Raw genomic sequence first — 27,019 nt, forward strand, 5'->3', positions numbered from 1 at the left:
CGAATCATGAGTCAGTTAGTAACAGCTTCCCCAGCGGCAGATCTCGGTGTGTGTCAGTTCGCGAACGACACAAGCCCTCAGCACCCAATGAACGACGCGCACAGTGACTGAACGAGAGCCTCAATGTGACGTCCTCCTCCGCGAAACAGTCAGTTCTCTGTGTCAGTAGGTTCGCGAGTCCTGATTCTGTCGTTCACTGAGTGATTCGTGTCGTTAATCCGCGGTGAACGAATCGTTCGCTCAGTCCCTCCCCCCGCCCCCATGATGAGTAGCTGGCTGTGTCGTTCGCCGACTTCGAGGGTTCAGTGAGTCACAGAATGCGCCAGTTCCACTCATACCGGCATGGCCGCGGCGGAGCTCAACTGAACTGAGAAAGGAACGAATCAGTTCATGAAGCGATTCGGTTCAGTACGTTCACTCAAAAGATTCGTTCGTTCGAACGAATCGTTCGCGAACGACACAACATTACAGGTTTGTTGAATCTTGCTTTGCCTTTTAAGTGTTCGTGCAGTCCTTGCGATGTCAGCATTTTTCTTTGTCAAGTGTTCATTTATGAAAACATCTGTAGCTTTCAGTTTGCGTCCTTGCTTCCATAGTGCCATTTTCTTTTTCCTGTTTGTGAATCTCATGATGACAGCTGGTGGTCTCTGGTTTCTCATGGGCAGTGGGTGACAAGCCTCGATGTGCTCCAGGTCCATCTCTATCCCCCTGCTCTGGAGATAAGAAGCCACCTGCTACTCCACCGACTGTGTCTCCTGCTCGCGGTCCGCGGCCACCGCACGCGCGTAGGAGCGCGACTTAATTTTGATGCCGGTGATGACCACATCATTCATGCGGGAGTATTGCTCGAGCTTGTCCACTCTCCGCCCCAGATCCACAATGCGCCGGTCCTTCTCCACGTTCTGGAGGCGTAGCTGTTTCACCTCCTCTAGAACCTCAAGAAGCTGCTCCTGCTGCGCTCTGACCGCAGTCACATCGTTGCACAGGAAGTGGAGTGCGAGTCTCATTTCCTGGAACTCCTTAGTGGAGGCATTATGATGGTCTATATGCCGACGCATCCTGCAACAGAAGAAAAAATCCCACCTCCGTATCTCAGGCTGCTAATGCTACCCATTGAAAGCCATTATGACTGAACACCATTTTCACGTGCATTGTTGATAATTCTCTGATGTGAAATGCAAACAAAGAAACCATTTAGACGTTAAGATCAGAGCATGAAGTCATCGTTTAAGTAGAGTTATTAACCATTACCTTTTGAATAGGGATGTCCGGTAATGGCTTTTTGCCGATATCCGATATTCTGATATTGTCCAACTCTTTAATTACCAATACCGATATCAACCGATACCGATATCATCCGATATATACAGTCGTGGAATTAACACATTATTATGCCTAATTTGGACAACCAGGTATGGTGACGATAAGGTACTTTTAAAAAATAAAAATAAAATAAGATAAATAAATTAAAAACATTTTCTTAAATAAAAAAGAAAGTAAAACAATATAAAAACTAGGGATGTCCGATAACGGCTTTTTGCCGATATCCGATATTCCGATATTGTCCAACTCTTTGATTGCCGATACCGATATCAACCGATATATGCAGTCGTGGAATTAACACATTATTATGCCTAATTTGGACAACCAGGTATGGTGAAGATAAGGTACGTTTTAAAAATAATAATAACATAAGATAAATAAATTAAAAACATTTTCTTGAATAAAAAAGAAAGTAAAACAATATAAAAACAGTTACATAGAAACTAGTAATTAATGAAAATTAGTCAAATTAACTGTTAGAGGTTAGTACTATTAGTGGACCAGCAGCACGCACAATCATGTGTGCTTACGGACTGTATCCCTTGCAGACTGTATTGATATATGTTGATGTATAATGTAGGAACCAGAATATTAATAACAGAAAGAAACAACCCTTTTGTGTGAATGAGTGTGAATGAGTGTAAATGGGGGAGGGAGGTTTTTTGGATTGGTGCACTAATTGTAAGTGTATCTTGTGTTTTTTTATGTTGATTTAATAAAAAAATAAATACAAATTTAAAAAACGATACCGATAAAAAAACCAAACGATACCGATAATTTCCGATATTACATTTTAACGCATTTATCGGCCGATTATATCGGCAGATATGCTTAAAGACCTTGCAAATGCCAGCAAATGTTGTGGATTGAAAATGAATATGAAGAAAACAAAAGTTATGGCAAATTCCATGGTACCTCATGGACCTGTGACTGTTAATGGAAATTAAATTGATGAAGTTAATGAATATATCTATCTGGGGCAGAGATTTAGCCTGAAAGAAAAGAGTCAAGAACAGGAGATAGGGAGGAGAATCAGATTGGGCTGGTGCCAATATGGAAAACTGAGCAACATCATGAGAGGAGAAATACCGTTAAGCCTAAAAAGAAAGGTCTTTAATCAATGCGTGTTACCAACCATGACATATGGAGCTGAAACCTGGGCATTGTCAAATAAAATGGAAAAAGAAAATAGCAGCAGCACAACACAACATGGAAATAAATATGCTCGGAATCACATATAAAGACAGAAAAACAAATGAATGGGTGAGAAAACAAACGCAAGTCCAAGACATTATGAGAACTATCAAATTAAGTAAGTGGAAGTGGGCTGGACATATCAGTAGGAGAACAGATAATAGATGGACTTCCCTAATGACATCATGGAGACCCATGGATGGGAGCAGAAATAGAGGAAGACAGAGAGTGAGATGGCGAGATGAAATAGACAAATATTGGGGAACAGTGCAGTGGCAGGGAGCAGCTAGAGATCGTTCACTATGGCAGAAACATGCTGAGGCTTTCGTCCAGCAGTGGACTGACAACGGCTGATGATGATGAATATCGGCAGGCCGATATTATCGGACATCTCTACTTTTGAAGTTTCGTTTCGACTCGCGTCATGACTGTGCTATTCTATCTTGTGACAAAATGCACCACAAACAACTTCATACCGTCAGACAGAAACTCAAACCACAAAGATGATATAAAGTAATATTTATTACCGCATATTGTTTATAAATACATACAATCGAAATGCTGATAAGTATTGACATTGCATTGAATTCCGGCTTTGTATTTCTCTCTCCCTCGTTAGACAAAGCTGTATGGACCACGTGGTCTGGGTGGTGCATTTGCCATGAAATTGAGTTGCTGAGTCACTTTCTGCATGATCAGCTGAGCGGCTCCAGCAATTACTGTAGCAAATGTGTGCAAAATGCATTTGCTCAACAATGAAATAAAAATAAAGCTTGTATAAGCTTGTATGTCAAAATAAGTTTAGAATAGCTCCCCGAAGGGTCAAAGAAAATTTGTGTCAACACTCACTAATTTTATAACTTTTTAATTAGGACATTGTGCCTCTATTTGATTGAATTACCGCAAGAATACATTGAGACAATGGCTGCACTGTTTGAGTGAGGATCTGCTATGTAAAGTAAAGTACAATTTATATAAAAAACAAATACACTGAATATTGGAAACCCTCGCCCCAGATTTCTCCACTTTGAAAAGCAGCCACCGCTTATGCTAAAAAGATTAATACTTTGATTCTACAACTTTTTTCGAAAAAGGCAAGCAAATGTAATATGCAGTTTTCTCTGAATGTGGTTCTGGATATGCAACGAGTTGCACTGTGGGTCAAACCTGCCAGTCACATTCCAGTACAAACTGCAAATATGATTAATCATATTTTGAACACTTTGTGTTGGACAAACCGTCATTAATCAATAGACCCCTTATTTGCATCTTGCTGCATTATAGGTATAAATAACATGTGTATGTTGCAGGAAGATCTTTCTACATCTTTAAGATACTATCTTTCACATTATGAAACGTATATTTCTCTTTTAAAATATCCAGGAGATCCTAAACTTCCAGTAGATGCACTATATTCAAAAGAAATACTAATGTATAAAAATATGCTTGATGAAGAGGTTAAGCAAAAATAACCTTTCACACATGAGCTTTGACAGCGAAGTCGTGATGTCATGACATAGACACTGTCATGTGGTCATGAGATTATTATATTTGTACATATTTGGAACTCGAGCCTCCTACAGCGCGTGGAGGGTAGTTTCCATCAATATCCTCAACAACAGTTGTCCTTCACTTTTACTGTAAGCAGCGTAACGTCTGACCTTCCAACTCCCCATTTTCTTTGGTAAGTTGTTGCCAAGGCAGTGACTCTGTGCTCAAGTGCCAGATGTCCTGCTGATTGCGTTCATATAACTCAGCTGCAGCGCTGTTATGTATAGAAATACAAAGGCTAGATACTGTATTATATTACAAACCCCGTTTCCATGAGTTGGGAAATTGTGTTAGATGTAAATATAAACGGAATACAATGATTTGCAAATCATTTTCAACCCATATTCAGTTGAATATGCTACAAAGACAACATATTTGATGTTCAAACTGATAAACATTTTTTTTTTTTTGCAAATAATCATTAACTTTAGAGTTTGATGCCAGCAACACGTGACAAAGAAGTTGGGAAAGGTGGTAATAAATACTGATAAAGTTGAGGAATGCTCATCAAAGACTTATTTGGAACATCCCACAGGTGAACAGGCAAATTGGGAACAGGTGGGTGCCATGATTGGGTATAAAAGTAGATTCCATGAAATGCTCCGTCATTCACAAACAAGGATGGGGCGAGGGTCACCACTTTGTCAAAAAATGCGTGGGCAAATTGTTGAACAGTTTAAGAAAAACCTTTCTCAACTAGCTATTGCAAGGAATTTAGGGATTTCACCATCTACGGTCCGTAATATCATCAAAGGGTTCAGAGAATCTGGAGAAATCACTGCACGTAAGCAGCTAAGCCCGTGACCTTCGATCCCTCAGGCTGTACTGCATCAACAAGCGACATCAGTGTGTAAAGGATATCACCACATTGGCTCAGGAACACTTCAGAAACCCACTGTCAGTAACTACAGTTTGTCGCTACATCTGTAAGTGCAAGTTAAAACTCTCCTATGCAAGGCAAACACCGTTTATCAACAACACCCAGAAACGCTGTTGGCTTCGCTGGGCCTGAGCTCATCTAAGATGGGCTGATACAAAGTGGAAAAGTGTTCTGTGGTCTGACGAGTCCACATTTCAAATTGTTTTTGGAAACTGTGGATGTTGTGTCCTCCGGACCAAAGAGGAAAAGAACCATTCGGATTGTTATAGGCGCAAAGTGTAGAAGCCAGCATCTGTGATGGTATGGGGGTGTATTAGTGGCCAAGACATGGGTAACTTACACATCTGTGAAGGCGCCATTAATGCTGAAAGTTACATACAGGTTTTGGAGCAACATATGTTGCCATCCAAGCAACGTTACCATGGACGCCCCTGCTTATTTCAGCAAGACAATGCCAAGCCACGTGTTACATCAACGTGGCTTCATAGTAAAAAAGTGCGGGTACTAGACTGGCCTGCCTGTAGTCCAGACCTGTCTCCCATTGAAAATTATGAAGCCTAAAATACCACAACGGAGACCCCCGGACTGTTGAATAACTTAAGCTGTACATCAAGCAAGAATGGGAAAGAATTCCACCTGAGAAGCTTAAAAAATGTGTCTCCTCAATTCCCAAACGTTTACTGAGTGTTGTTAAAAGGAAAGGCCATGTAACACAGTGGTGAACATGCCCTTTCCCAAATACTTTGGCACGTGTTGCAGCCATGAAATTCTAAGTTAATTATTATTTGCAAAAAAAAAAAAAAAGGTTTATGAGTTTGAACATCAAATATCTTGTCTTTGTAGTGCATTCAATTGAATATGAGTTGAAAAGGATTTGCATATTATTGTATTCCGTTTATATTTACATCTAACACAATTTCCCAACTCATATGGAAACGGAGTTTGTATATGTGATTTGCATGTGACGTGATGCATTTTTGCCTCTGTGGAATGCAGGTAGCCTTGGTGTCTTCATTCTGCAGGTACAGTCCTTTGATTTAATTCATTGTTTGGCCTGACCCTTTCGTGTCCTTCAGTCCAGTTCCAGCTCCAGCTCCACTGGTGCTGATTGGGAACATGTTTTTTTTTTCGGGGATTAAATGAAGTGCTGAATAAGGGTGGGTGTGTTTACGAGGAGCTCGTGTATTTCTGACTAGAACGGGAGTTGGAGCGATCCAGTCCGTTGCCGTGGCAGGAGCCCTTCCATCCTGACCCGGACCCTCGATCATCCAATGGGGATGTTCCGTAGCACCAACAGCACAGGCAAGACTGCAAGGACAAAATGGTTTATAATCACATTTTTTTTGTATTGCTTGTATCTTTTTAATTATTCTACCTCCGCTCAGTCCAGTAGTTCCCAAAGTTTTTTTTTTTTTTTTTTTACAAAGTACCACTTCAGAAAAAAACTCCCTTTAAGTACCACCATAATGACTACACTTGAAACACAGTGGCGTAGTAGGGCGAAGTATTCATTAAAAACGAGGCAGAAGTTTTACTTAATATGTACAAGTAACATTTTTGACCTCTGTAACATTACACACATGTTGAACATTTACACCAGGGGTCACCAACGCGGTGCCCGCGGGCACCAGGTCGCCCGTAAGGACCAGATGAGTCGCCCGCTGGCCTGTTCTAAAAATAGCTCAAATAGCAGCACTTACCAGTGAGCTGCCTCTATTTTTGTAATTTTATTTATTTACTAGCAAGCTGGTCTCGCTTTGCTCGACATTTTTAATTTTAAAAGAGACAAAACTCAAATAGAATTTGAAAATCCAGGAAAATATTTTAAAGACTTGGTCTTCACTTGTTTAAATAAATTCTTTTTTTTTTTTTCCTTTGCTTCTTATAACTTTCAGAAAGACCATTTTAGAGAAAAAATACAACCTTAAAAAGGATTTTAGGATTTTTAAACACATATACCTTTTTACCTTTTAAATTCCTTCCTCTTCTTTCCTGACAATTTCAATCAATGTTCAAGTAAATTATTTTTTTTTATTGTAAAGAATAATAAATACATTTTAATTTAATTCTTCATTTTAGCTTCCGTTTTTTCGACGAAGAATATTTGTGAAATATTTCTTCAAACTTATTATGATTAAAATTTAAAAAAAATATTCTGGCAAATGTAGAAAATCTGTAGAATCAAATTTAAAATCTTATTTCAAAGTCTTTTGAATTTCTTTTAAAGTCCACCAGGCTGCACCAAACTTTTGGTGCCTTGTTGACACAGAAAAGTACAGTGCTATGAAGGTTGCAAGCCTGTTTGGTTCAACTTATCTTTGTGAATCAGCCTTTTCTGACATGATCTTCATCAAGAACAAACACGCCTCACTGATGCACATCTGCAAGACTCACTCAGAGTTGCAGTGTCAAGTTACACACCAGAGTACAACACACTAGTTAACAACATGCAATGCCAGGCTTCCCACTAACTGACAAAGAAACAGATAACAGATTTGGTGTCCAGTTCAAAGTGTGACATGATTTATTTAAAAATTTGAGAGTTTACTTTTGTATTTTACATGAGTTATTATTTGTACAAACATGGTGCAAAGTAATTCATGATTTGTTAAAAAATGTTAGTGGCTCGCTAGTTAGAATGGGATATTGTGATTTCACAAGACTGTCTTAGAAGTGATCATTTGAAAATGTTCAATTTGAAAAATGTGCACTTAGAGAATATATAAAAATAAAGTGTTGCATATTGATATTTATCTGTTTCTATATATATTTATTGTGAGAAATCATTAAGATGATCAGTGTTTCCACAAAGATAAATATCATTAATTATTGATAATAACATAGAGTTAAATGTAAATTAAGCAAATTGGCTATTTCTGGCAATTTATTTAAGTGTGTATCAAACTGGTAGCCCTTCGCATTAATCAGTACCCAAGAAGTAGCTCTTGGTTTCAAAAAGGTTGGTGATCCCTGCTCTACACTGTTTGAAAATAGGAAAATAAACCGCTGTACTTTTGATTTAAGTGAAAGTCACAGTCAGACATTAAACTTTTCTCCGCAAAACTGAAAAAGTAGCTTAAGGAAAATCAGAAGTGTGAGCACTAGAACTGGATGTGGTATGGACAAATGGGTCCAATTATTTTCAATGTGTTTTTATTTTTGTACTTGTCTTAATCCTTTTGTATGTGTTCGACACTTTTCTCATCTTTTTTTAAAAGTCTAACCAGGGACAAGGTTTGCAAATTAGCCTGTGGCTAGAAGTCCTATGTACTTTGACATCGGTTACCTGGGGGTAGCAATGTTTAATTGTACTGTCCCTGTCAAATAAATACATAAATAAATTAAGTGATTTTTTTTGGCATACCACTGGATGCAGCCCGCCTATTACTGGGGTAGAGTCGTGTATAAAGAGAGTATTGACAACTAAACAACAGGCGCCATGACTGCTACCAAGCATGTGTGTGGCTGTGCCTGCATGCATGCAATTGCATGCATTCTGAGGAAATAAACCAAAAAAATATGTCTATATATAGTTCGAAACATACTCTAGCCCATAAACTTTCATGTTTTTTATTTTTCGTGGAAGTATCATTTTGCGGTTGTATTTGACGCACTCTGCTGCTGCATTCCAGCAGTGTTTCATGACCAGCAGGCACTGAAACACGCACCCGACGACGCAATAAACGTAAAAAATTATTATTGTCGAGGTTTATTTGAAATAGGGACGGACACAAAAACATAGACATCTGAAACAGTTATCCAATGTATGCATCATAGTGTTTGTAGCCAAAGCTAATTTACAACACTTGTCCCCAAAAACAACAACAACACAGATCCAACATCATTAAAACAGGAAAATAAAAAATAGAATGAGTCGATAATAATGATAATAGTAATAATACAGACAAAGTGCAAACTGGATAAAAGCCAATAATAATAATAACACAGACAAAGTGCAGACTAGATAAAAACCAATTAGTAAAAATGAGTAAAAACTAAACATGGGAACACGATTGTTGCTCAACTAGCCATAATTAGGGACCGCAATGTCCCTTTGGGACAGAGGACACTATTGTAATTGTAAGGTTTTATTATTATTATTCCGCCGCCTCTTTGAGCTGTAATTTGACCCCCTTAACATACTTCAAAACTCACCATATTTGACACACATCAGGACTGGCGAAAATTGCGATCCAATAAAAAAACTTATAAAATAACTTCCAGTAAGAATGTCGTAGCGACATGAAACAAAAACCTTCTATGTAGGTCTCACTTAGACGTAGATTTCATTCGATGACAACCTTTAGCTAAAATCAACACGAAGTTGGCAATTCCCCCTTCAAAACAAAAGTTTACTAAAAACAGTCACTTTTGCCTCTTTGAGCTGTAATTTGACCTCCTTAACATGCTTCAAAACTCACCAAACTGGACACACACATCAGGACAGACAAAAATTGCGATCTGATGAAAAAACCCAACCCCTAAACTCAAAATTGCGCTCTAGCGCCCCTTAGGAAGAAATAAGACACAACTGCTCCTAGGAAGAAAACTCAGACAAAACTGTCTGTAACTTTCAGTAAAAATGTCTTAGAGACATGAAACAAAAACCTATATGTAGGTCTCACTTAGACCTACATTTCATATACTAACAACCCCCAGCAAAAATCAACAGGAAGTTTGCAAGTCCTCCTTCAAAACAAAAGTTTTGTAAAAACCGGTCACCTTTTTTCAAACATTATCTCCTCTGAGCGCATTTGTCGTGTTGGCTTTAAACTAGCACAGGAGAGAGATTGAACCCCTCTGATTAAAAGTTGACCAAAGAGTTTTAATTACTGCTCCGGTTTGGATTTTATGTGCCGTCAAAGTCGGTCCCGTCCATCGCTGCTTGCAGCTTTAATTTTGTTTGTTTTTTTAAAGTGACAAGTGCAGGTATACTTTTCAAAGTCTCCGGTAAAGAGTTCCATAGTTGTGGTCCTTTTATTGAAAAGGCAGTCTGGGCAAAAGATGTTCTACGGAATGTAATACAACAGTTGCCTTTTGACACTGCTCGGGTGGTAGATCTAGTTCCACTTTGCAGTCTTGTAAATGCCTTGCAGAGCAATTGGGGAGCAGAGTTATACAAGCATTTAAAAACCAGTTTGACTGTGTGTAACAAAATACAATTAGTAGTACACAGAACGACCAAATAAATAACTTATTACCTTCATTTTGCCAAATATCTTCGTTCGCTTTGGACCAACCATCACAGAGAAATAATGACTTGTGTGTGAAGTGTGTGTCTGCCTCCAGTGTATTTGTAATGACTGTATGTATCACTGCAGATGATGATTGCGAGCAGTAGAGAATATGGAGTGCGTTTGCACGTGTCGTGTATCATATTTTGCTTTATTCATTAATGACATATTTCTTGCCATTTTATGTTGTATTTTTTTATGAGATTTCCAGTTAATTTATTATTCATATTCATCTATTAATACACCCAGAATTTAGTTTATTTTAATCGTTCACTGTCCGTCCATTTGTAGTTGTGTTTGACTTTCGCTTCTACTGTTACCAAATTGCGTTATTTTAGTTTTACTGAGGTTCAAAGATAGTCTGTTTTTGTCAAACCATCTTTTTCATTTATTAATTTTTTCTTTTATTTGTATTAGCTTATGTGTGTTTTTTCCTGAACAAAACACAGACGTTGCGTCGTATGTTTACCTCCCATACTTGTCTTATTTCCAGGGTGTGGGGAAAGCGATGTAAAAGCTTTCCATAATTCTCGCGGGTGCAGCAGCCCCATGCTAAACAACGGGGCATTTTTACACAGCAAAAAACTGACGAAGAAGCGTCGCAGACACAAAGTATTAGCTCAAAGTTAGTAGCAGTCATGGCGCCCTGTAGTCACGTGAGTGCCTATTGACCAATCCTTGAGGAGATCGCCTGAAACCGAGTTGGCCATACTCTCTTTATGCATAACTCTGACTAGACTATTAGTCTGTTGATTTGTTGATTGCCCACAAACTACACCAATGTTTTCCATTAAGCGTTGCAAATAGGTTTCTTCTAACGGTACTAAATATACACAGCACAGGCCAAAAGTTTGGACACACCTTCTCATTCAATGCGTTTTCTTTATTTTCATGACTATTTACCAGAGGTGGGACCAAGTCATTGTTTTGCAAGTCACAAGTAAGTCTCAAGTCTTTGCCCTCAAGTCCGAGTCAAGTCCCGAGTCAAGACAGGCAAGCCCCGAGTCAAGTCCAAAGTCAAGACTGGAAAGTCTCAAGTCAAGTCCTAAGTCCTGCATTTTGAGTTTCGAGTCCTTTCAAGTCCTTTTAACCACAGACTAATATATTAACACAGATTGTGTATGCTTTTCAAACGCTGTATTTATTTATTAAAACAAGTGCATTTTAAATTGCAGGAATAAAATTGTGCTGACATTGCACTTTATAATAGCACTATTAACCAGTCATTTTAAACATTAACTCATTCCTTTACAGAACAAACACATTGAAAAATAAAGTGCAAATGTACTTATTTGTACAAAAGTGTTAACATTGAAAAAACATGACATATACGTGAACATAACAAAAAAGTTGTACTTTTTATATGTCAGGGCCCTATGCTGCATTGCATTTGCAAAAGACCAAATTAGCCAAGAGTCTGTCAGTCATTTGTGCACGATGGGGGCGTAGTATGATGCCACCATGGCTGAAAACTCGCTCCACTGGAGCACTGGAGGCAGGCACTGCCAAGACTCTCATGGCCACTCGGAACAGTGAAGGAAGAGTCTTCATGTTCAATGCCCAGAACAAAAGGGGGGAGAGAGTTGTTTTGGGTTGGTGCACTACTTGTAAGTGTATCTTGTGTTTTTTATGTTGATTTAATTTAAAAAAATAAAATAAAATAAAATTATTTCTTGTGCGGCCCGATACCAATCGATCCACGGACCAGTACCGGGCCGCGGCCCGGTGGTTGGGGACCACTGAGGTAAACAACCAACAGTATGTCAGAAAGCTAGCTAAAACGGTACACATATTCATAATATAGTATACATTTTAACTGACCTTTATTTGACTATTTTTGTCTTTTTTTAGGTGGCTAAAATACGCGGTGCTGCTGACCGCCGTCTAACGTTACGTGTGATATATTGACTAACGTAACCCTGCTTAAAAAAAATCACTGAACAAAAAGTATGAATAAGGTAGTGAACTGCAACAGATTCCCGTGTTTGCAATAACGTTATAACGTTAGCAGTGAGTTTACAGCCTCACTGATTTAACTACACAGCAAATAAAAGTCACGTTACTTAGCCAATAAACGTTATCTTACATTCAAAACTTACCCTTCTTTGTGCAACTTCAAATGCCGGACGAAGTTGGAAGTTGTTGCCTCTCCATCAGTAATTTTCGAACCGCATGTGTTGCATACTGCAAACCGTTTTGTGTTGACCACCTCGTAATTTTTATACCCAAACAAAATTATTTTAGGTATAATTTTTTGTTCACTGGCGTGTGGTTTGGACATGTCTTCTTCGTTGGTTGTCCTGCAATTTGATTGGATGAATGCTGTGTGATGAAAACAAAGTAGATCTAATTTGATTGGCTGTTGTACTGACAGCACACCAGCTGACACACGCAACGCTGATAGACAAGTACACAATGAAAAATACGGAGCGCTCCCGAATAACTTTTTCATCTTTGGGTTTTGGGGAAAGTAGCAAGTCATGTCAAGTCATGTCAATTCAAAAGGCTCAAGTCCAAGTGAAGTCACAAGTCATTGATGTTAATGTCTAAGTCGAGTTGCAAGTCTTTTTACATTTTGTCAAGTCGAGTCTAAAGTCATCAAATTCATGACTCGAGTTTGACTCGAGTCCAAGTCATGTGACTCGAGTCCACACCTCTGCTATTTACATTGTAGATTGTCACTGAAGGCATCAAAACTATGAATGAACACATGTGGAGTTATGTACTTAACAAAAAAAGGTGAAATACTGTAACTGAAAACATGTTCTATATTCTAGTTTCTTCAAAATAGCCACCCTTTGCTCTGATTACTGCTTTGAACACTCTTGGCATTCTCTCGATGAGCACCTGAAATGGTTTTCACTTCACAGGTGTGCTTGAAGCTTGCTTGAAGAATATATTTTTCTTTGGTGCGATTAACGTGTGACCCTCAGACCAGATCGTAGCGGTGGAAAAGCAGCGGAATTCCAGCTGTTATTGAGTCACAGGAATGCATAGAGCGCAGAAAGTAATAAAGAACAATTAATAGTACCGTATTTTTCGAACTATAAGTCACACTTTTTTTCATAGTTTGGCCGGGCTTCAGTGCGACTTATATGTTTTTTTCCATCTTTATTATGCATTTTCGGCAGGTGCGACTTAGACTCCGAAAAATATGGTAAATGGCAAGTTTAGCTTCGATGCCCTGGCAGGTTGATCTCTCCTCAGGACCAGTTATTTCAATCCACTGTAACTGTGAGTTGAGTTATCACCGGAGTTCCTACAGTAGCTGTTAGCAGCAGTAGTGTTGTATGTGGGCTTTGTACCGAGGATGTCGTTGTGGCTTGTGCAGCCCTTTGAGACACTTGTGATTTAGGGCTATATAAATAAAGATTGATTGATTGATTGATAGTGTTGCAAAGTGTGTGAGTTGCGGGTTGCGTTTTTTTAGGCGTGAACATGTGGTTGCCTATATGGGCTTACTTTTTTGTCCCTACAGTTTGTCCTTTTCTACACAACGTTTCCTGGGTATCGCGCTCTAAAGCATGCAAATGATACATGTGCAACTACGCCAGAGCCCAGACTGACAGAAAAACAAGTGACGAAACAAGCTTGATAAGACTTAATCAATTACACTTAATTAAAATGTAATTTAAAACATATATATATATATATATATATATATATATATATATATATATATATATATATATATATATATACATATATATATATAAATATATATATATATATATAGTTGAGGTTTCTGTGGTTTATCCGCTATACAGTGCTCAATACCGGGGTAGAGCGGAATATAGTTTAAGTCAGAAAAAAACACGGAGGCTATTTCATCCCGACAAGCCTGTTTCGCAGGTTTCTCTAAAATCCTCTCTAAAATCCCCTGAAGAGCAGAGAAACTTGCGAAACAGGCTTGTAGGGATGAAATAGCCTCTGTGTTTTTCCCTGACCTAACGTATATATATATATATATATATATATATATAAATTAGGGATGTCCGATAATGGCTTTTTGCCGATATCCGATATTCCGATATTGTCTAACTCTTTAATTACCGATACCGATATCAACCGATACCGATATCAACCGATATATGCAGTCGTGGAATTAACACATTATTATGCCTAATTTGGACAACCAGGTATGGTGAAGATAAGGTACTTTTAAAAAAATATATAAAATAAGATAAATAAATTAAAAACATTTTCTTGAATAAAAAAGAATGTGAAACAATATAAAAACAGTTACATAGAAACTAGTAATTAATGAAAATTAGTAAAATTAACTGTTAAAGGTTAGCACTATTAGTGGACCAGCAGCACGCACAATCATGTGTGCTTACGGACTGTATCCCTTGCAGACTGTATTGATATATATTGATATATAATGTAGGAACCAGAATATTAATAACAGAAAGAAACAACCCTTTTGTGTGAATGAGTGCGAATGAGTGGGGGAGGGAGGTTTTTTGGGTTGGTGCACTAATTGTAAGTGTATCTTGTGTTTTTTATGTTGATTTAATAAAAAAAACCAAAAAACAAATAAACCCGATACCAATAATAAAAAAACCGACACCGATAATTTCTGATATTATATTTTAACGCATTTATCGGACATCTGTAATATATATATATATATATATATATATATATATATATATATATATATATATATATATACATATATATATATATATATATATATATATATATATATATATATATATATATAATCGTTATCATAGGTACTCTTCAACGGTGAGTGACAGAACCTAGAACAAAAATCCAGAAAATCACATTGTATGATTTTTTAGTCATTAATTAGCAGTTTATTGCATGACAGTATTTGATACGTCAGGAAAACAGAACTTTATATTTCATACATAAAGCGTTGTCTGCAATTCCAAGATTAGACGTTTCCTGCAGTTCTGGTCAAATGCACATTGGGGATCAGGGTGGTTTTTTGAGTTGCTTACATATGGTTGGAGCATAAAAAGGGGGCAGGACCATTGAACGGCGAGTGCCCTTTAGGCAGCAGCTTTAAGCCACGCCCAAAACTTTTGGTCACAACTGTAGATTGTAGACTCTCCACCGGGGTGAACAAAGCAACGCTAAATAAAACCCCAAAATGATGCACTTTGCTCATGCACAAGTTAAAGTTAAAAAAGTTAAAGTACCAATGATTGTCACACACACTAAGTGTGGTGAAATGTGTCCTCTGCATTTGACCCATGCCCTTGTTCACCCCCTGGGAGGTGAGGGGAGCAGTGAGCAGTAGCGGTGGCTGCGCCCGGGAATCATTTTGGTGATTTAACCCCCAATTCCAACCCTTGATGCTGAGTGCCAAGCAGGGAGGTAATGGGTCCCATTTTTATAGTCTTTGGTATGACTCACAACCTACCAATCTCAGGGCGGACACTCTAACCACAAGGCCACTGAGCAGGTTTGTCATTTAGTGTGTCATTTAAATATTAAGGACATCCTTCTTCTCACCAATCAAAAATTTTAACCGTCATCTTTCAGCTGGTATTTGACATTACCCCTGTGTTCATAATCAGAGTGCAATGTCCTTGCGTTCTTACCTGGAAGCAGTTTTTGAACTTCTGGCTGACAAAGTAGAGGGCGATCGGGTTAATGCAGGAGTTTAGTGAAGCCATGTTGATGCCAATGTAATCCATCACTAAAAGGAAGCTGGAAGGGAAAGCAAAACGCTTACGGTCAGTTTGCCAGGAAGCCACGAGGCAGAGAACAATGGGCCGTCGTGACTTTCCCAGCTTATTTGTGACGGTGCGTGCCTACCTGAGGAGTTCGCAGCGGTTGGGGTCATTTTGGTCATAAACTGTTTTCTTGAGAATGCGACTGAGGTGAAGTGGCAACCAGCACAGAGCGAAAATCAGCACCAGGCAGAACACTGTCTTTGCTACTTCCCTCCTCTAGACAAAGACAAACGTTAGGCTCAAGCCTTTAGTCTTAATGCGCCACGATGTGTGCAGTCATACCTGTTTCATGTGGTCGTTGAGTGCCACGCGCATGCCTTTCTTGCGACTCAGCATCTCGCAGGACATGAGAGTGTAGAAGATTCCTGTGCAGGCGAGCGGCAGGCAGAAGTAGAAGCCAAACAGCCACCAGTCTTTCACGTCCTGGTAGAACTGGGGAGATGCAAACACACTTAGAGTCTGATTTACTCAGATCTAAATACCTTGCGCTAAACAGCGTGTGCTATCTAAAAATAGCATGTACAGTGAGTGGGTGCACACTGTGAGGGTCTGTTAGGGACATTATTCAGAACTACCTCTTATACACACTACTGAAATGCTCTCACATAAACAACTTAAATGTTTTTCTCTCACACACACTACTGAAACACTCTCATACACACTACAGAAACACTCTTACACACTCTACTGAAATGCTCTCACATAAACAACTGAAATGTTTTTCTCTCACACACTACTGAAACACTCTCATACACACTTCTGAAATGCTCCTACATAAACAACTGAAATGTTTTCCCCTCACACACACTACTGAAACACTCTCATACACAATACTGAAACACTCTAATTACACACTATTGAAATGCTCTCACATAAACAACTGAAATGCTCTCACATAAACAACTGAAATGTTTTTCTCTCACACACACTACTGAAACACTATCATACACACTTCTGAAATCCTCCTACATAAACAACTGCAATGTTTTCCCCTCACACACACTACTGAAACACTCTCATACACACAACTGAAACACTCTAATTACACACTATTGAAATGCTCTCACATAAACAACTGAAATGTTTTTCTCTCACACACACTACTGAAATACTCTCATACACACTTCTGAAATCCTCCTACATAAACAACTGAAATGTTTTCCCCTCACACACACTACTGAAACACTCTCATACACACAACTGAAACACTCTAATTACACACTATTGAAATGCTCTCACATAAACAACTGAAATGTTTTTCTCTCACACACACTACTGAAACACTCTCATACACACTTCTGAAATCCTCCTACATAAACAACTGAAATGTTTTCCCCTCACACACACTACTGAAACACTCTCATACACACAACTGAAACACTCTAATTACACACTATTGAAATGCTCTCACATAAACAACTGAAATGTTTTTCTCTCACACACACTACTGAAATACTCTCATACACACTTCTGAAATCCTCCTACATAAACAACTGAAATGTTTTCCCCTCACACACACTACTGAAACACTCTCATACACACAACTGAAACACTCTAATTACACACTATTGAAATGCTCTCACATAAACAACTGAAATGTTTTTCTCTCACACACACTACTGAAACACTCTCATACACACTTCTGAAATCCTCCTACATAAACAACTGAAATGTTTTCCCCTCACACACACTACTGAAACACTCTCATACACACAACTGAAACACTCTAATTACACACTATTGAAATGCTCTCACATAAACAACTGAAATGTTTTTCTCTCACACACACTACTGTGTATAAGAGAGTTTCAGTAGTGTGTGTGAGAGAAAAACATTTAATTTGTTTATGTGAGAGCATTTTTAGTAGTGTGTATAAGAGTGTGTCAGTAGTGTGTATGAAAGTGTTTCAGTAGTGTGTGTGAGAGAAAAACATTTCAGTTGTTTATGTGAGAGCATTTCAGTAGTGTGTATAAGAGTGTTACAGTAGTGTGTGAGAGAAAAACATTTCAGTTGTTTAATGTGAGAGCATTTCAGTAGTGTGTATAAGAGGTAATTCTGAATAATGTCCCTAACGGCCCCTCATAGCACACAGTACGCCTTTTTTAAATGAGGCGTTTGCGTGTACTAAACGGGGAATCACCACAGAGACATCTCATTTACTGCATATTCATGTTATCATGCTCCTACCTGTTGCATTTTGCAATGTTTTCAAATATGCAGGTGACATCCACCATTTTTTATGGGCATTTTAGAAGCAGTCGTGGAGTGCATCTACATTGACATCACTTCTTTTTTTTTTTTAACCACTGATAGTGCATTGAGCTGCACTCCTGTGCTCAAGATGCAAAAATGCATACTTCTAGAAGTTTGTATTATATAGGATATATTTTCGTAATATATATTCTATGTGAAAAAAGAATCATCATCAAAAATATATTAAATGACACCAAAACCCATCAATTGAATTAGTTTTAATCAGCACCTTAAATCATCTAGCAGCTACGGAATTATAAAAGGATATTGCTGAATAGACAATATGTCTTATATTTTTCATTCCTGACTGTCAAAATATGTTGAAATGTACACATAGGACAGAGGTTTCCCTGTCCATCGTGTGTCTTTGCTGCGCAAGCACTCGTCTCTTACAGCCGTGTGCGTAACTGTATCAGTTTGCACTTCCTTTTCAAACTTGCTAAATAAAGCGCAATATAGTGCTGCCAAAACGGTGATAAATGTTGATAAATCACATTGTGCATGCTGTTTAATGTATTGTATTCTCTCCTCCAAGCATTGTGGGCGTTTTGCTAACCAGCATACATTTCACATATTAATGAAAACAGAGACACAAAATGGATTGCACGCCTTATTCGGCTCATTTAACAGACCCAATCCACTTTGCACACGTTTAGTAATGCTATCAAGTTTGCACATGTTTAAATACATGCAAACCTTTAGTACATCAGGCTCCCAGTGTGCAATATACTGCAAATATGTGCCACTCAACATCCTAAACATGCATTCCTGTGTACATTTAGTGTCATTCTTTCCTCCCATGGAGGATGTGAATGGTTGTTTGGCTCTCTACGCACCCTGTGATTGACTTTTCACCAGTCAAAGTTGTGGTACGCCCAGTCTGGGTGTCAATCAAAGGAAACACATAGACGAACAACATTCACTCTTAGTAGAAACCAAACTCAAGCTGTTTGCACGCAAGTTAACAAAGCAGCAGTTCTACTGACAACAATCAGTCGTACAGTAGTGCCTGGATTTTTTAACGGCTACTCTTTGTAGGATTTGCATGATCCCAATTTTAATTTGATGTCTCAGTTATTATACGGCCTAAGTACCACTGCAAAATAAGCCACAATGGTGCCAAAGAAAGTTACGAGTCTCAGTACTTTGATAAAAAAGGTGAGAAACACTATTGAATTTAAGAAAGAACTCGTAGAAAAGCTCTCCACACCCCTCCTCACATCATCGTCTTTGCCAACAATAGTCTTCAATAAAATGTGTAAGCAATGGTTAATTTCATTTATCCATGTACCGGTAATTGTTTATTTTTAAAAAGACAAGCAGTAGAAAATTGATGGAAGTGGAAATGTGTTTTGGCGTTTCTGGGTGTTGTTGATAAATGGCTTTAACTTTGCATAGTAGAGTTTTAACTTGCACTTAGAGATGTAGCGACAAACTGTAGTTACTGACAGTGGTTTTCTGAATTGTTCCTGAGCCAATGTGGTGATATCCTTTACACACTGATGTCGCTTTTTGATGATATTACGGACCGTAGATGGTGAAATCCCTAAATTCCTTGCAATAGCTCGTTGAAAAATGTTGTTTTTAAACTGTTCGACAATTTGCTCACGCATTTGTTCACAAAGTGGTGACGCTCGCCCCATCCTCGTTTGTGAATGACTGAGCATTTCGTGGAAGCTGCTTTTATGCCCAATCATGGCACCCACCTGTTCCCAATTAGCCTGTTCAACTGTGGGATGTTCCAAATAAGTGTTTGATGAGCGTTCCTCAACTTTCTCAGTCTTTTTTGCCACTTGTGCCAGCTTTTTTGAAACATGTTGCAGGCATGAAATTCCAAATGAGCTAATATTTACAAAACATAACAACGTTTTCCAGTTTGAATGTTAAGTATCTTGTCTTTGCAGTCTATTCAATTAAATATAGGTTGAAAGGGATTTGCAAATAATTGTATTCTGTTTTTATTTACTATTTACACAACGTGCCAACTTCGCTGGCTTTGGGGTTTTTATTAGAGATGTCCGATAAATGCGTTAAAATGTAATATCGGAAATGATCGGAATCGGGTTTTTTTATTATCGGTATCGTTGTTTTTTTTTGTTGATGTTTTTTTTAATTAAATCAACATAAAAAACACAGGATACACTTACAATTAGTGCACCAACCCAAAAAACCTTCCTCCCCCATTTACACTCATTCACACAAAAGGGTTGTTTCTTTCTGTTATTAATATTCTGGTTCCTACATTATATATCAATATATATCAATACAGTCTGCAAGGGATACAGTCCGTAAGCACACATGATTGTGCGTGCTGCTGGTCCACTAATAGTACTAACCTTTAACAGTTAATTTGACTAATTTTCATTCATTACTAGTTTCTATGTAACTGTTTTTATATTGTTTTACTTTCTTTTTTATTCAAGAAAATGTTTTTAATTTATTTATCTTATTGTCCAAATTAGGCATAATAATGTGTTAATTCCACGACTGCATATATCGGTTGATATCGGTATCGGTAATTAAAGAGTTGGACAATATCGGAATATCGGATATCGGCAAAAAGCCATTATCGGACATCCCTAGTTTTTATATATTATGTAGTCCTTGCTTGTGGCCGTGCCTACCTTTATGAAGTTGGAGCTTTGTTCCGGATGCAGCAGGCACACGCGCAGTTTGTTGCCTCTGTACGGCATCTCCAACATGTCGAACGCCAGGGCCTCGGGGACTGCCAACAGCACAGCGATCACCCAAATCAGCGCCACCTCCACCGCTTTCCACACAGGGATGCCCATTCCCTTCACCCTGCTCCATGACGTCACTGCATGGTAGCTGTGCAAGCAAAACACATGATATTTCCTGCTTTGAGTAGTACGTCAAAAAACTTGGAGGATGAGGAGCATATACGCACCGGTCAATACTCAGCGCACATAGACTGAGGACAGTGATACCCACTGAAGCTTTTTGGATGAAGGGCATCATCTTGCAGAGATACACCCCGAAGGGCCAATCTTTTGCTATTAGCTGAGGATACAAAAAAAGAAAGACTGTCCAGTTTGTGGTTATGGAAAATTGTAATCAGCACATGGAAAAACTATTTGGGGTTCAATTAACGGTCACATCGTGTCTTTTTCCCCCTCAGAGGCCAACACTATAAACTATAAATATTTTCACATAAAATGGATAACGTCCTACTCCCAGGGGCTGATCAAATTAGTTCAGAATTGGGCAGTATCTCAAAAGTAGGAATAAAGAACTCCCAACTTTCCAACTCTAATTGTCCTTTTTAACACACACTGACAGATATCTATTACAGTGCATCTGGCAAGTATTCATAATGCTCCACGCTTTCCACATTTTGTTACGTTACAGACTTATTTCAAACTGGAATATATATATTTTTTTCCCCCTCAAAATTCTACACACAATACCCACAATAAGCATGTTAAAGGCCTACTGAAACCCACTACTACCGACCACGCAGTCTGATAGTTTATATATCAATGATGAAATCTTAACATTGCAACACATGCCAATACGGCCGGGTAAGCCTACTAAAGTCCAGTTTTAAATTTTGCGCGAAATATCCTGCTGAAAACGTCTCGGTCTGATGACGCCTGCGCGTGACGTCACGGATTGTAGAGGACATTTTGGGACAGCATGGTGGCCAGCTATTAAGTCGTCTGTTTTCATCGCAAAATTCCACAGTATTTTGGACATCTGTGTTGGTGAATCTTTTGCAATTTGTTCAATGAACAATGGAGACAGCAAAGAAGAAAGCTGTAGGTGGGAAGCGGTGTATTGCGGTAGGTGTTGTGCCGGATAACGCACCCCCGCCGTAGAATGCACCCTCTGACTGTTGTGCCAGATAACACAGCCGGTGTTTCATTGTTTACATTCCCGGAAGATGACAGTCAAGCTTTACCATTGGCCTGTGGAGAACTGGGACAACAGAGACTCTTACAAGGAGGACTTTGAGTTGGATGAGCAGACGCGGTACCGTGAGTACGCATGCAGCTGCGGCTTCCAAACATTTGATCGCTTGCCCGTACGTGTGTGCCGCTATGTGCATGTCACGTACGTAACTTTGGGGACTTTGGGGAAATATATGTGCTGTATGAACTTTGGGGAGGTGAACGGTACTTTGGGCTGTGGGATTGAGTGTGTTGTGCAGGTGTTTGAGTTGTATTGGCGGGTTATATGGACGAGAGGGGGCAGGTGTTTGTTATGCGGGATTAATTTGTGGCATATTAAATATAAGCCTGGTTGTGTTGTGGCTAATAGAGTATATATATGTCTTGTGTTTATTTACTGTTTTAGTCATTCCCAGCTGAATATCAGGTCCCACCCGCCTCTCACAGCATCTTCCCTATCTGAATCGCTCCCACTGCCCTCTAGTCCTTCACTCTCACTTTCCTCATCCACAAATCTTTCATCTTTGCTCAAATTAATGGGGAAATAGTCGCTTTCTCGGTCCGAATCGCTCTCGCTGCTGGTGGCCATGACTGTAAACAATGTGCAGATGTGAGGAGCTCCACAACCTGTGACGTCACGCTACTCGTCTGCTACTTCCGGTACAGGCAAGGCTTTTTTATCAACGACCAAAAGTTGCAAACTTTATCGTCGATGTTCTCTACTAAATCCTTTCAGCAAAAATGTGGCAATATCACGAAATGATCAAGTATGACACATAGAATGGACCTGCTATCCCCGTTTAAATAAGAAAATTACATTTCAGTAGGCCTTTAAGGTTTTATTTTTTTTAAATTTTGAAAATGTATTACAAATAAAAAAAATAAAAAAATCACATTCACAGGGTTTGCTCAATACTTTGTTGGTGCACCTTTAGAAGCTGTGCTTCTTTCACTCCTTTTCGGACACGCTGCAATGAAACAACTGGTAATATGTGATGTATTGCATTGTAATTGTTTTGTATGCATGTTCGAAATGAACTGAAACCAACCGACCGACCAACCTTTGGCAGCAATTACAGCCTAAAGTATTTTTGTATACGAAGACACAATCTTGGCACACCTATGCTTGGGCAGTTTCACCCATTCCTCTTTGCAGCACCACTCAAGTTCCATCAGGTTGGATTGGAAGCATTGGTATTCATCCAGGATGTCTCTGTAAATGAGTGCATTCATCTTAGTCTAGTCAGGGAGGTGACCAAGAATCCGATGGACACTCTGACAGAGCTACAACATTCCTCTGTGGACAAGGACAACCATCTCTACAGGAAATCCACCAATCAAGCCTGTATGGTGTAGGGGCCAGATGGAAGCCATTTTTCGGTAAAAAGTTTGCCAAAATTCACATGAAAGACTCTCAGACCATGAGAAACAAATTATCTGGCCAGATGAGACAACGATTGAACTCTGCCATGAACAAATTACACAAACCAGGCACCACTCATCACCAGACCAATACCATCAGTGAAGCATGGTGGTGGCAGCATCATGATGTGGGGATGTTTTTCAGCGGCAGTAACTAGGAGAATAGTCATGATAGAGGGAACGATGAATGCATTAATGTACAGAGACATCCTGGATAAAGACCAATACTTCTCATCCAGCGTGATGGAGCTTGAGAGGTGTTGCATAGAGGAATGCCCACAGAGGAATGAGCGAAACTGCCCAAAGATAAGTGCTAAGCTTGTGGCATCGTATTCAAAAATACGTGAGGCTGTAATTGCTGCCAAAGGTGCATCAGCAAAGTATTGATCAATTTATATGAATACTTATGTACATGTGATTTTTGTAGTTTTTAATTTTTAATACATTACCAAAATGTTTAAAAAAATAATACAAAATTAAAGCTGCAAGCAGCGATACGGGACCGGTAGGAGACCACAAGGAAGACCCAGGACACGCTGAAGAGACTATGTCTCTCAGCAGGCCTGGGAGCGCCTCGGGATCCCCCAGGAAGAGCTGGTAGAAGTGGCTGAGGAGAGGGAAGTCTGGGCTTCCCTGATTGGGCTGCTGCCCCCGCGACCTCAGAGGAGATGTTTGAAACAAGGCAAGTTTTTTTTAGCCATCTTTAGTATTGAAGGGGGAATTGCAAACTTCCTGTTGATTTTAGCTGGGGGTTGTCAGTGTATGAAATATAGGTCTAAGTGAGACCTACATAGAGGTTTTTGTTTCATGTGTCTTTGACATTCCTACTGGGAGTTAGAGGCAGTTTTGTCTGAGCAGGGTGGTGCCATCTTGAGACTCTAATGTATTGCGAATGGAGAGAAGCTTTTGTATTGAATGGGGAATGGCAAACTTCCTGTTGATTTTAGCTGGGGGTTGTCAGTGTATGAAATATAGGTCTAAGTGAGACCTACATTGAGGTTTTAGTTTCATGTGTCTCCTAAATTTCATACTGGGAGTTAGAGGCAGTTTTGTCTCAGCAAGGTGCGGCCATCTTGAGATGGCAGCAGCGCAGCAGCATCAGCGCAGCGGTTCTTTGAGGGCTCATAAAATCCAAACCGGAGCAGTAATTAAAACTCTTTCATCAACTTTTAATCAGAAGGGTTCAATCTCTCCCCTGTGCGTATTTGAAGTCGACACGACAAACGTGCTCAGAGGAGATAATGTTTGAAAAAAGGTGACTGTTTTTACACAACTTTTGTTTTGAAGGGGGAATTGCAAACTTCCTGTTGATTTTTGCTGGGGGTTGTCAGTGTATGAAATATAGGTCTAAGTGAGACCTACATAGAGGTTTTTGTTTCATGTGTCTACGACATTCTTACTGGGAGTTAGAGGCAGTTTTGTCTGTGTTTTCTTCCTAGGAGGCGCTAGAGCGCAATTTTGAGTTTTGGGGTTTGGGTTTTTGATTAGATCGCAATTTTCGTCAGTCCAATTTGGTGAGTTTTGAAGCATGTTAAGGGGGTCAAATTACAGCTCAAAGAGGCGGCGGTATAATAATTATAAAACGCTAGAAATTCAATAGGGTCCTCTGTCCCAAAGGGACATCGGTCCCTAAAAACGTTTCACATTGTCATTCATCCGTAGAATTTGGAGGACAAAAAATGAATGTATTCTATTATGGAATAAGGCATTTACATAATAAAATGTGGAAAAAGTGAAGTGCTGTGAATACTTACCAAATGCAATATACAAAATACAGCCCAGTACAAAGACTGAGTGTCATTGCACGAAATAAATACATCAAAAAAGTGTTTACTTAAGACTCTACCTTGCCGTGACTACACAGATCCTGTTTATTTCCAGTCATCCTATCAGATTAAAGGAAAACCATACGGTTATAGTTGAATTGGCGCATTTGGCCACAGCCTCCATTACAAGATTGTTTTCACTTGATGACAACATTGTGGTTCAAAACAACTGTTTTCACTTCTTCCTAATACAGCTGCATTCAGAGTGCAATCGTAAATAGACCGTAACCACCAATAAAACGTGCCAAGCCATAACTGGTAAAGTGCATGCATAGTACAGGCAAAATGAATTCAACATGGATAGTACATTATAATCAAAATGAGCCCTGCGTCTTGAGGAAATGAATAAAATTTTGAAGAAGCCTTAAAAAGGAGTGCAAACGCTTAATCATTGTTATAGCTGTCAATCAATTTACCGCATTGTTAGTATAAAAATTCCAAAACTGATTTACTGTATATACATTGCTTGTTTTCATTGAGGGCCGCATCGGCAGCAATAGGATCAATCCTGTATGATGAGCACGTTAAAGTAAACTGGCCAACATCACGTTAAATTGTCTACTTCAAATACATGTCCAAACAGCTGACTTCCTCACGCCCCACATTGTTGGGTTTGAATCCTTTCTGACCATATAACATTTAGTTATAATCCTCAAGAGGTCCTATTGAGCTGTAAATTTCACTTCCTATCAGACGTTACTTTCCATTCACAAATCATGAGCTTGAATGCCTGATTAAGTTTGTCCCCATTGTCCCATGTGCTAAAGAAAAAAAGGTGCACAACTGCGTGGATTCTGCCTGCGCAGCATTCTCCCCCTCCATTAGGAAAATAACATTTTAAGACATTTTAAGTGGAGCAAGCCTTAATGTGGGTGTTCCCCTGTCAAATATGGCCTTCCATGTGTTCTCCATCGACTTAAATGTTTTGGTCCTATGTGCTTCTGAGGCTGCAATAAATCCAGCGCCCCAGGAAAGTGAAACATTGCATTGCACTTTGGATGCCGTGTACACCACATATATTAAAACGATAAAAGAAACTTCCAGAAAGCTATCAAATCTATTCTGATCCCATTAATTGAGACACCTGCAAACATCAATTAAAGGGGAACATTATCACAATTTCAGAAGGGTTAAAACCATTAAAAATCAGTTCCCAGTGGCTTATTTTATTTTTCGAAGTTTTTTTTCAAAATTTTACCCATCACGCAATATCCCTAAAAAAGGCATCAAAGTGCCTGATTTTAACCATCGTTATAAACACCCGTCCATTTTCCTGTGACGTCACATAGTGAAGCCAACACAAACAAACATGGCGGAAAGAACAGCAAGCTATAGCGACATTAGCTCGGATTCAGACTCGGATTTCAGCGGCTTAAGCGATTCAACAGATTACGCATGTATTGAAACGGATGGTTGTAGTGTGGAGGCAGGTAGCGAAAACGAAATTGAAGAAGAAACCGAAGCTATTGAGCCATATCGGTTTGAACCGTATGCAAACGAAACCGACGAAAACGACACGACAGCCAGCGACACGAGAGAAAGCGAGGACGAATTCGGCGATCGCCTTCTAACCAACGATTGGTATGTGTTTGTTTGGCATTAAAGGAAACTAACAACTATGAACTAGGTTTACAGCATATGAAATACATTTGGCAACAACATGCACTTTGAGAGTGCAGACAGCCCAATTTTCATCAATTAATATATTCTG

At 39.1% G+C, this 27,019-nt stretch overlaps 2 protein-coding genes across 2 annotated transcripts in view; one reads left to right on the forward strand and one right to left on the reverse strand.

Moving 5' to 3' along the window:
- The window catches only part of polr1d (RNA polymerase I and III subunit D), a 50,573-nt gene extending 46,805 nt beyond the window's left edge, over window positions 1–3,768 (forward strand). Inside the window, exon 5 of the mRNA XM_072912348.1 lies at window positions 693–3,768. Coding sequence (XP_072768449.1) covers window positions 693–914 — 222 coding nt within the window. The 3' untranslated portion in view covers window positions 915–3,768. The remainder of the gene's footprint in view (window positions 1–692) is intronic.
- Window positions 3,769–5,761: 1,993 nt separating this feature from the next.
- LOC133575428 (endothelin receptor type B-like) overlaps window positions 5,762–27,019 on the reverse strand; it is a 37,796-nt gene continuing 16,538 nt past the window's right edge. Inside the window, exons 3-8 of the mRNA XM_061928158.2 lie at window positions 21,058–21,170; window positions 20,774–20,978; window positions 16,179–16,328; window positions 15,979–16,112; window positions 15,762–15,870; window positions 5,762–6,256 (exon numbers count right to left, since the gene is read on the reverse strand). Coding sequence (XP_061784142.1) covers window positions 6,116–6,256; window positions 15,762–15,870; window positions 15,979–16,112; window positions 16,179–16,328; window positions 20,774–20,978; window positions 21,058–21,170 — 852 coding nt within the window. The 3' untranslated portion in view covers window positions 5,762–6,115. The remainder of the gene's footprint in view (window positions 6,257–15,761; window positions 15,871–15,978; window positions 16,113–16,178; window positions 16,329–20,773; window positions 20,979–21,057; window positions 21,171–27,019) is intronic.

Source organism: Nerophis lumbriciformis, linkage group LG35, assembly GCF_033978685.3.
Source record: "Nerophis lumbriciformis linkage group LG35, RoL_Nlum_v2.1, whole genome shotgun sequence".
NCBI classification, from domain to species: Eukaryota; Metazoa; Chordata; class Actinopteri; order Syngnathiformes; family Syngnathidae; genus Nerophis; species Nerophis lumbriciformis.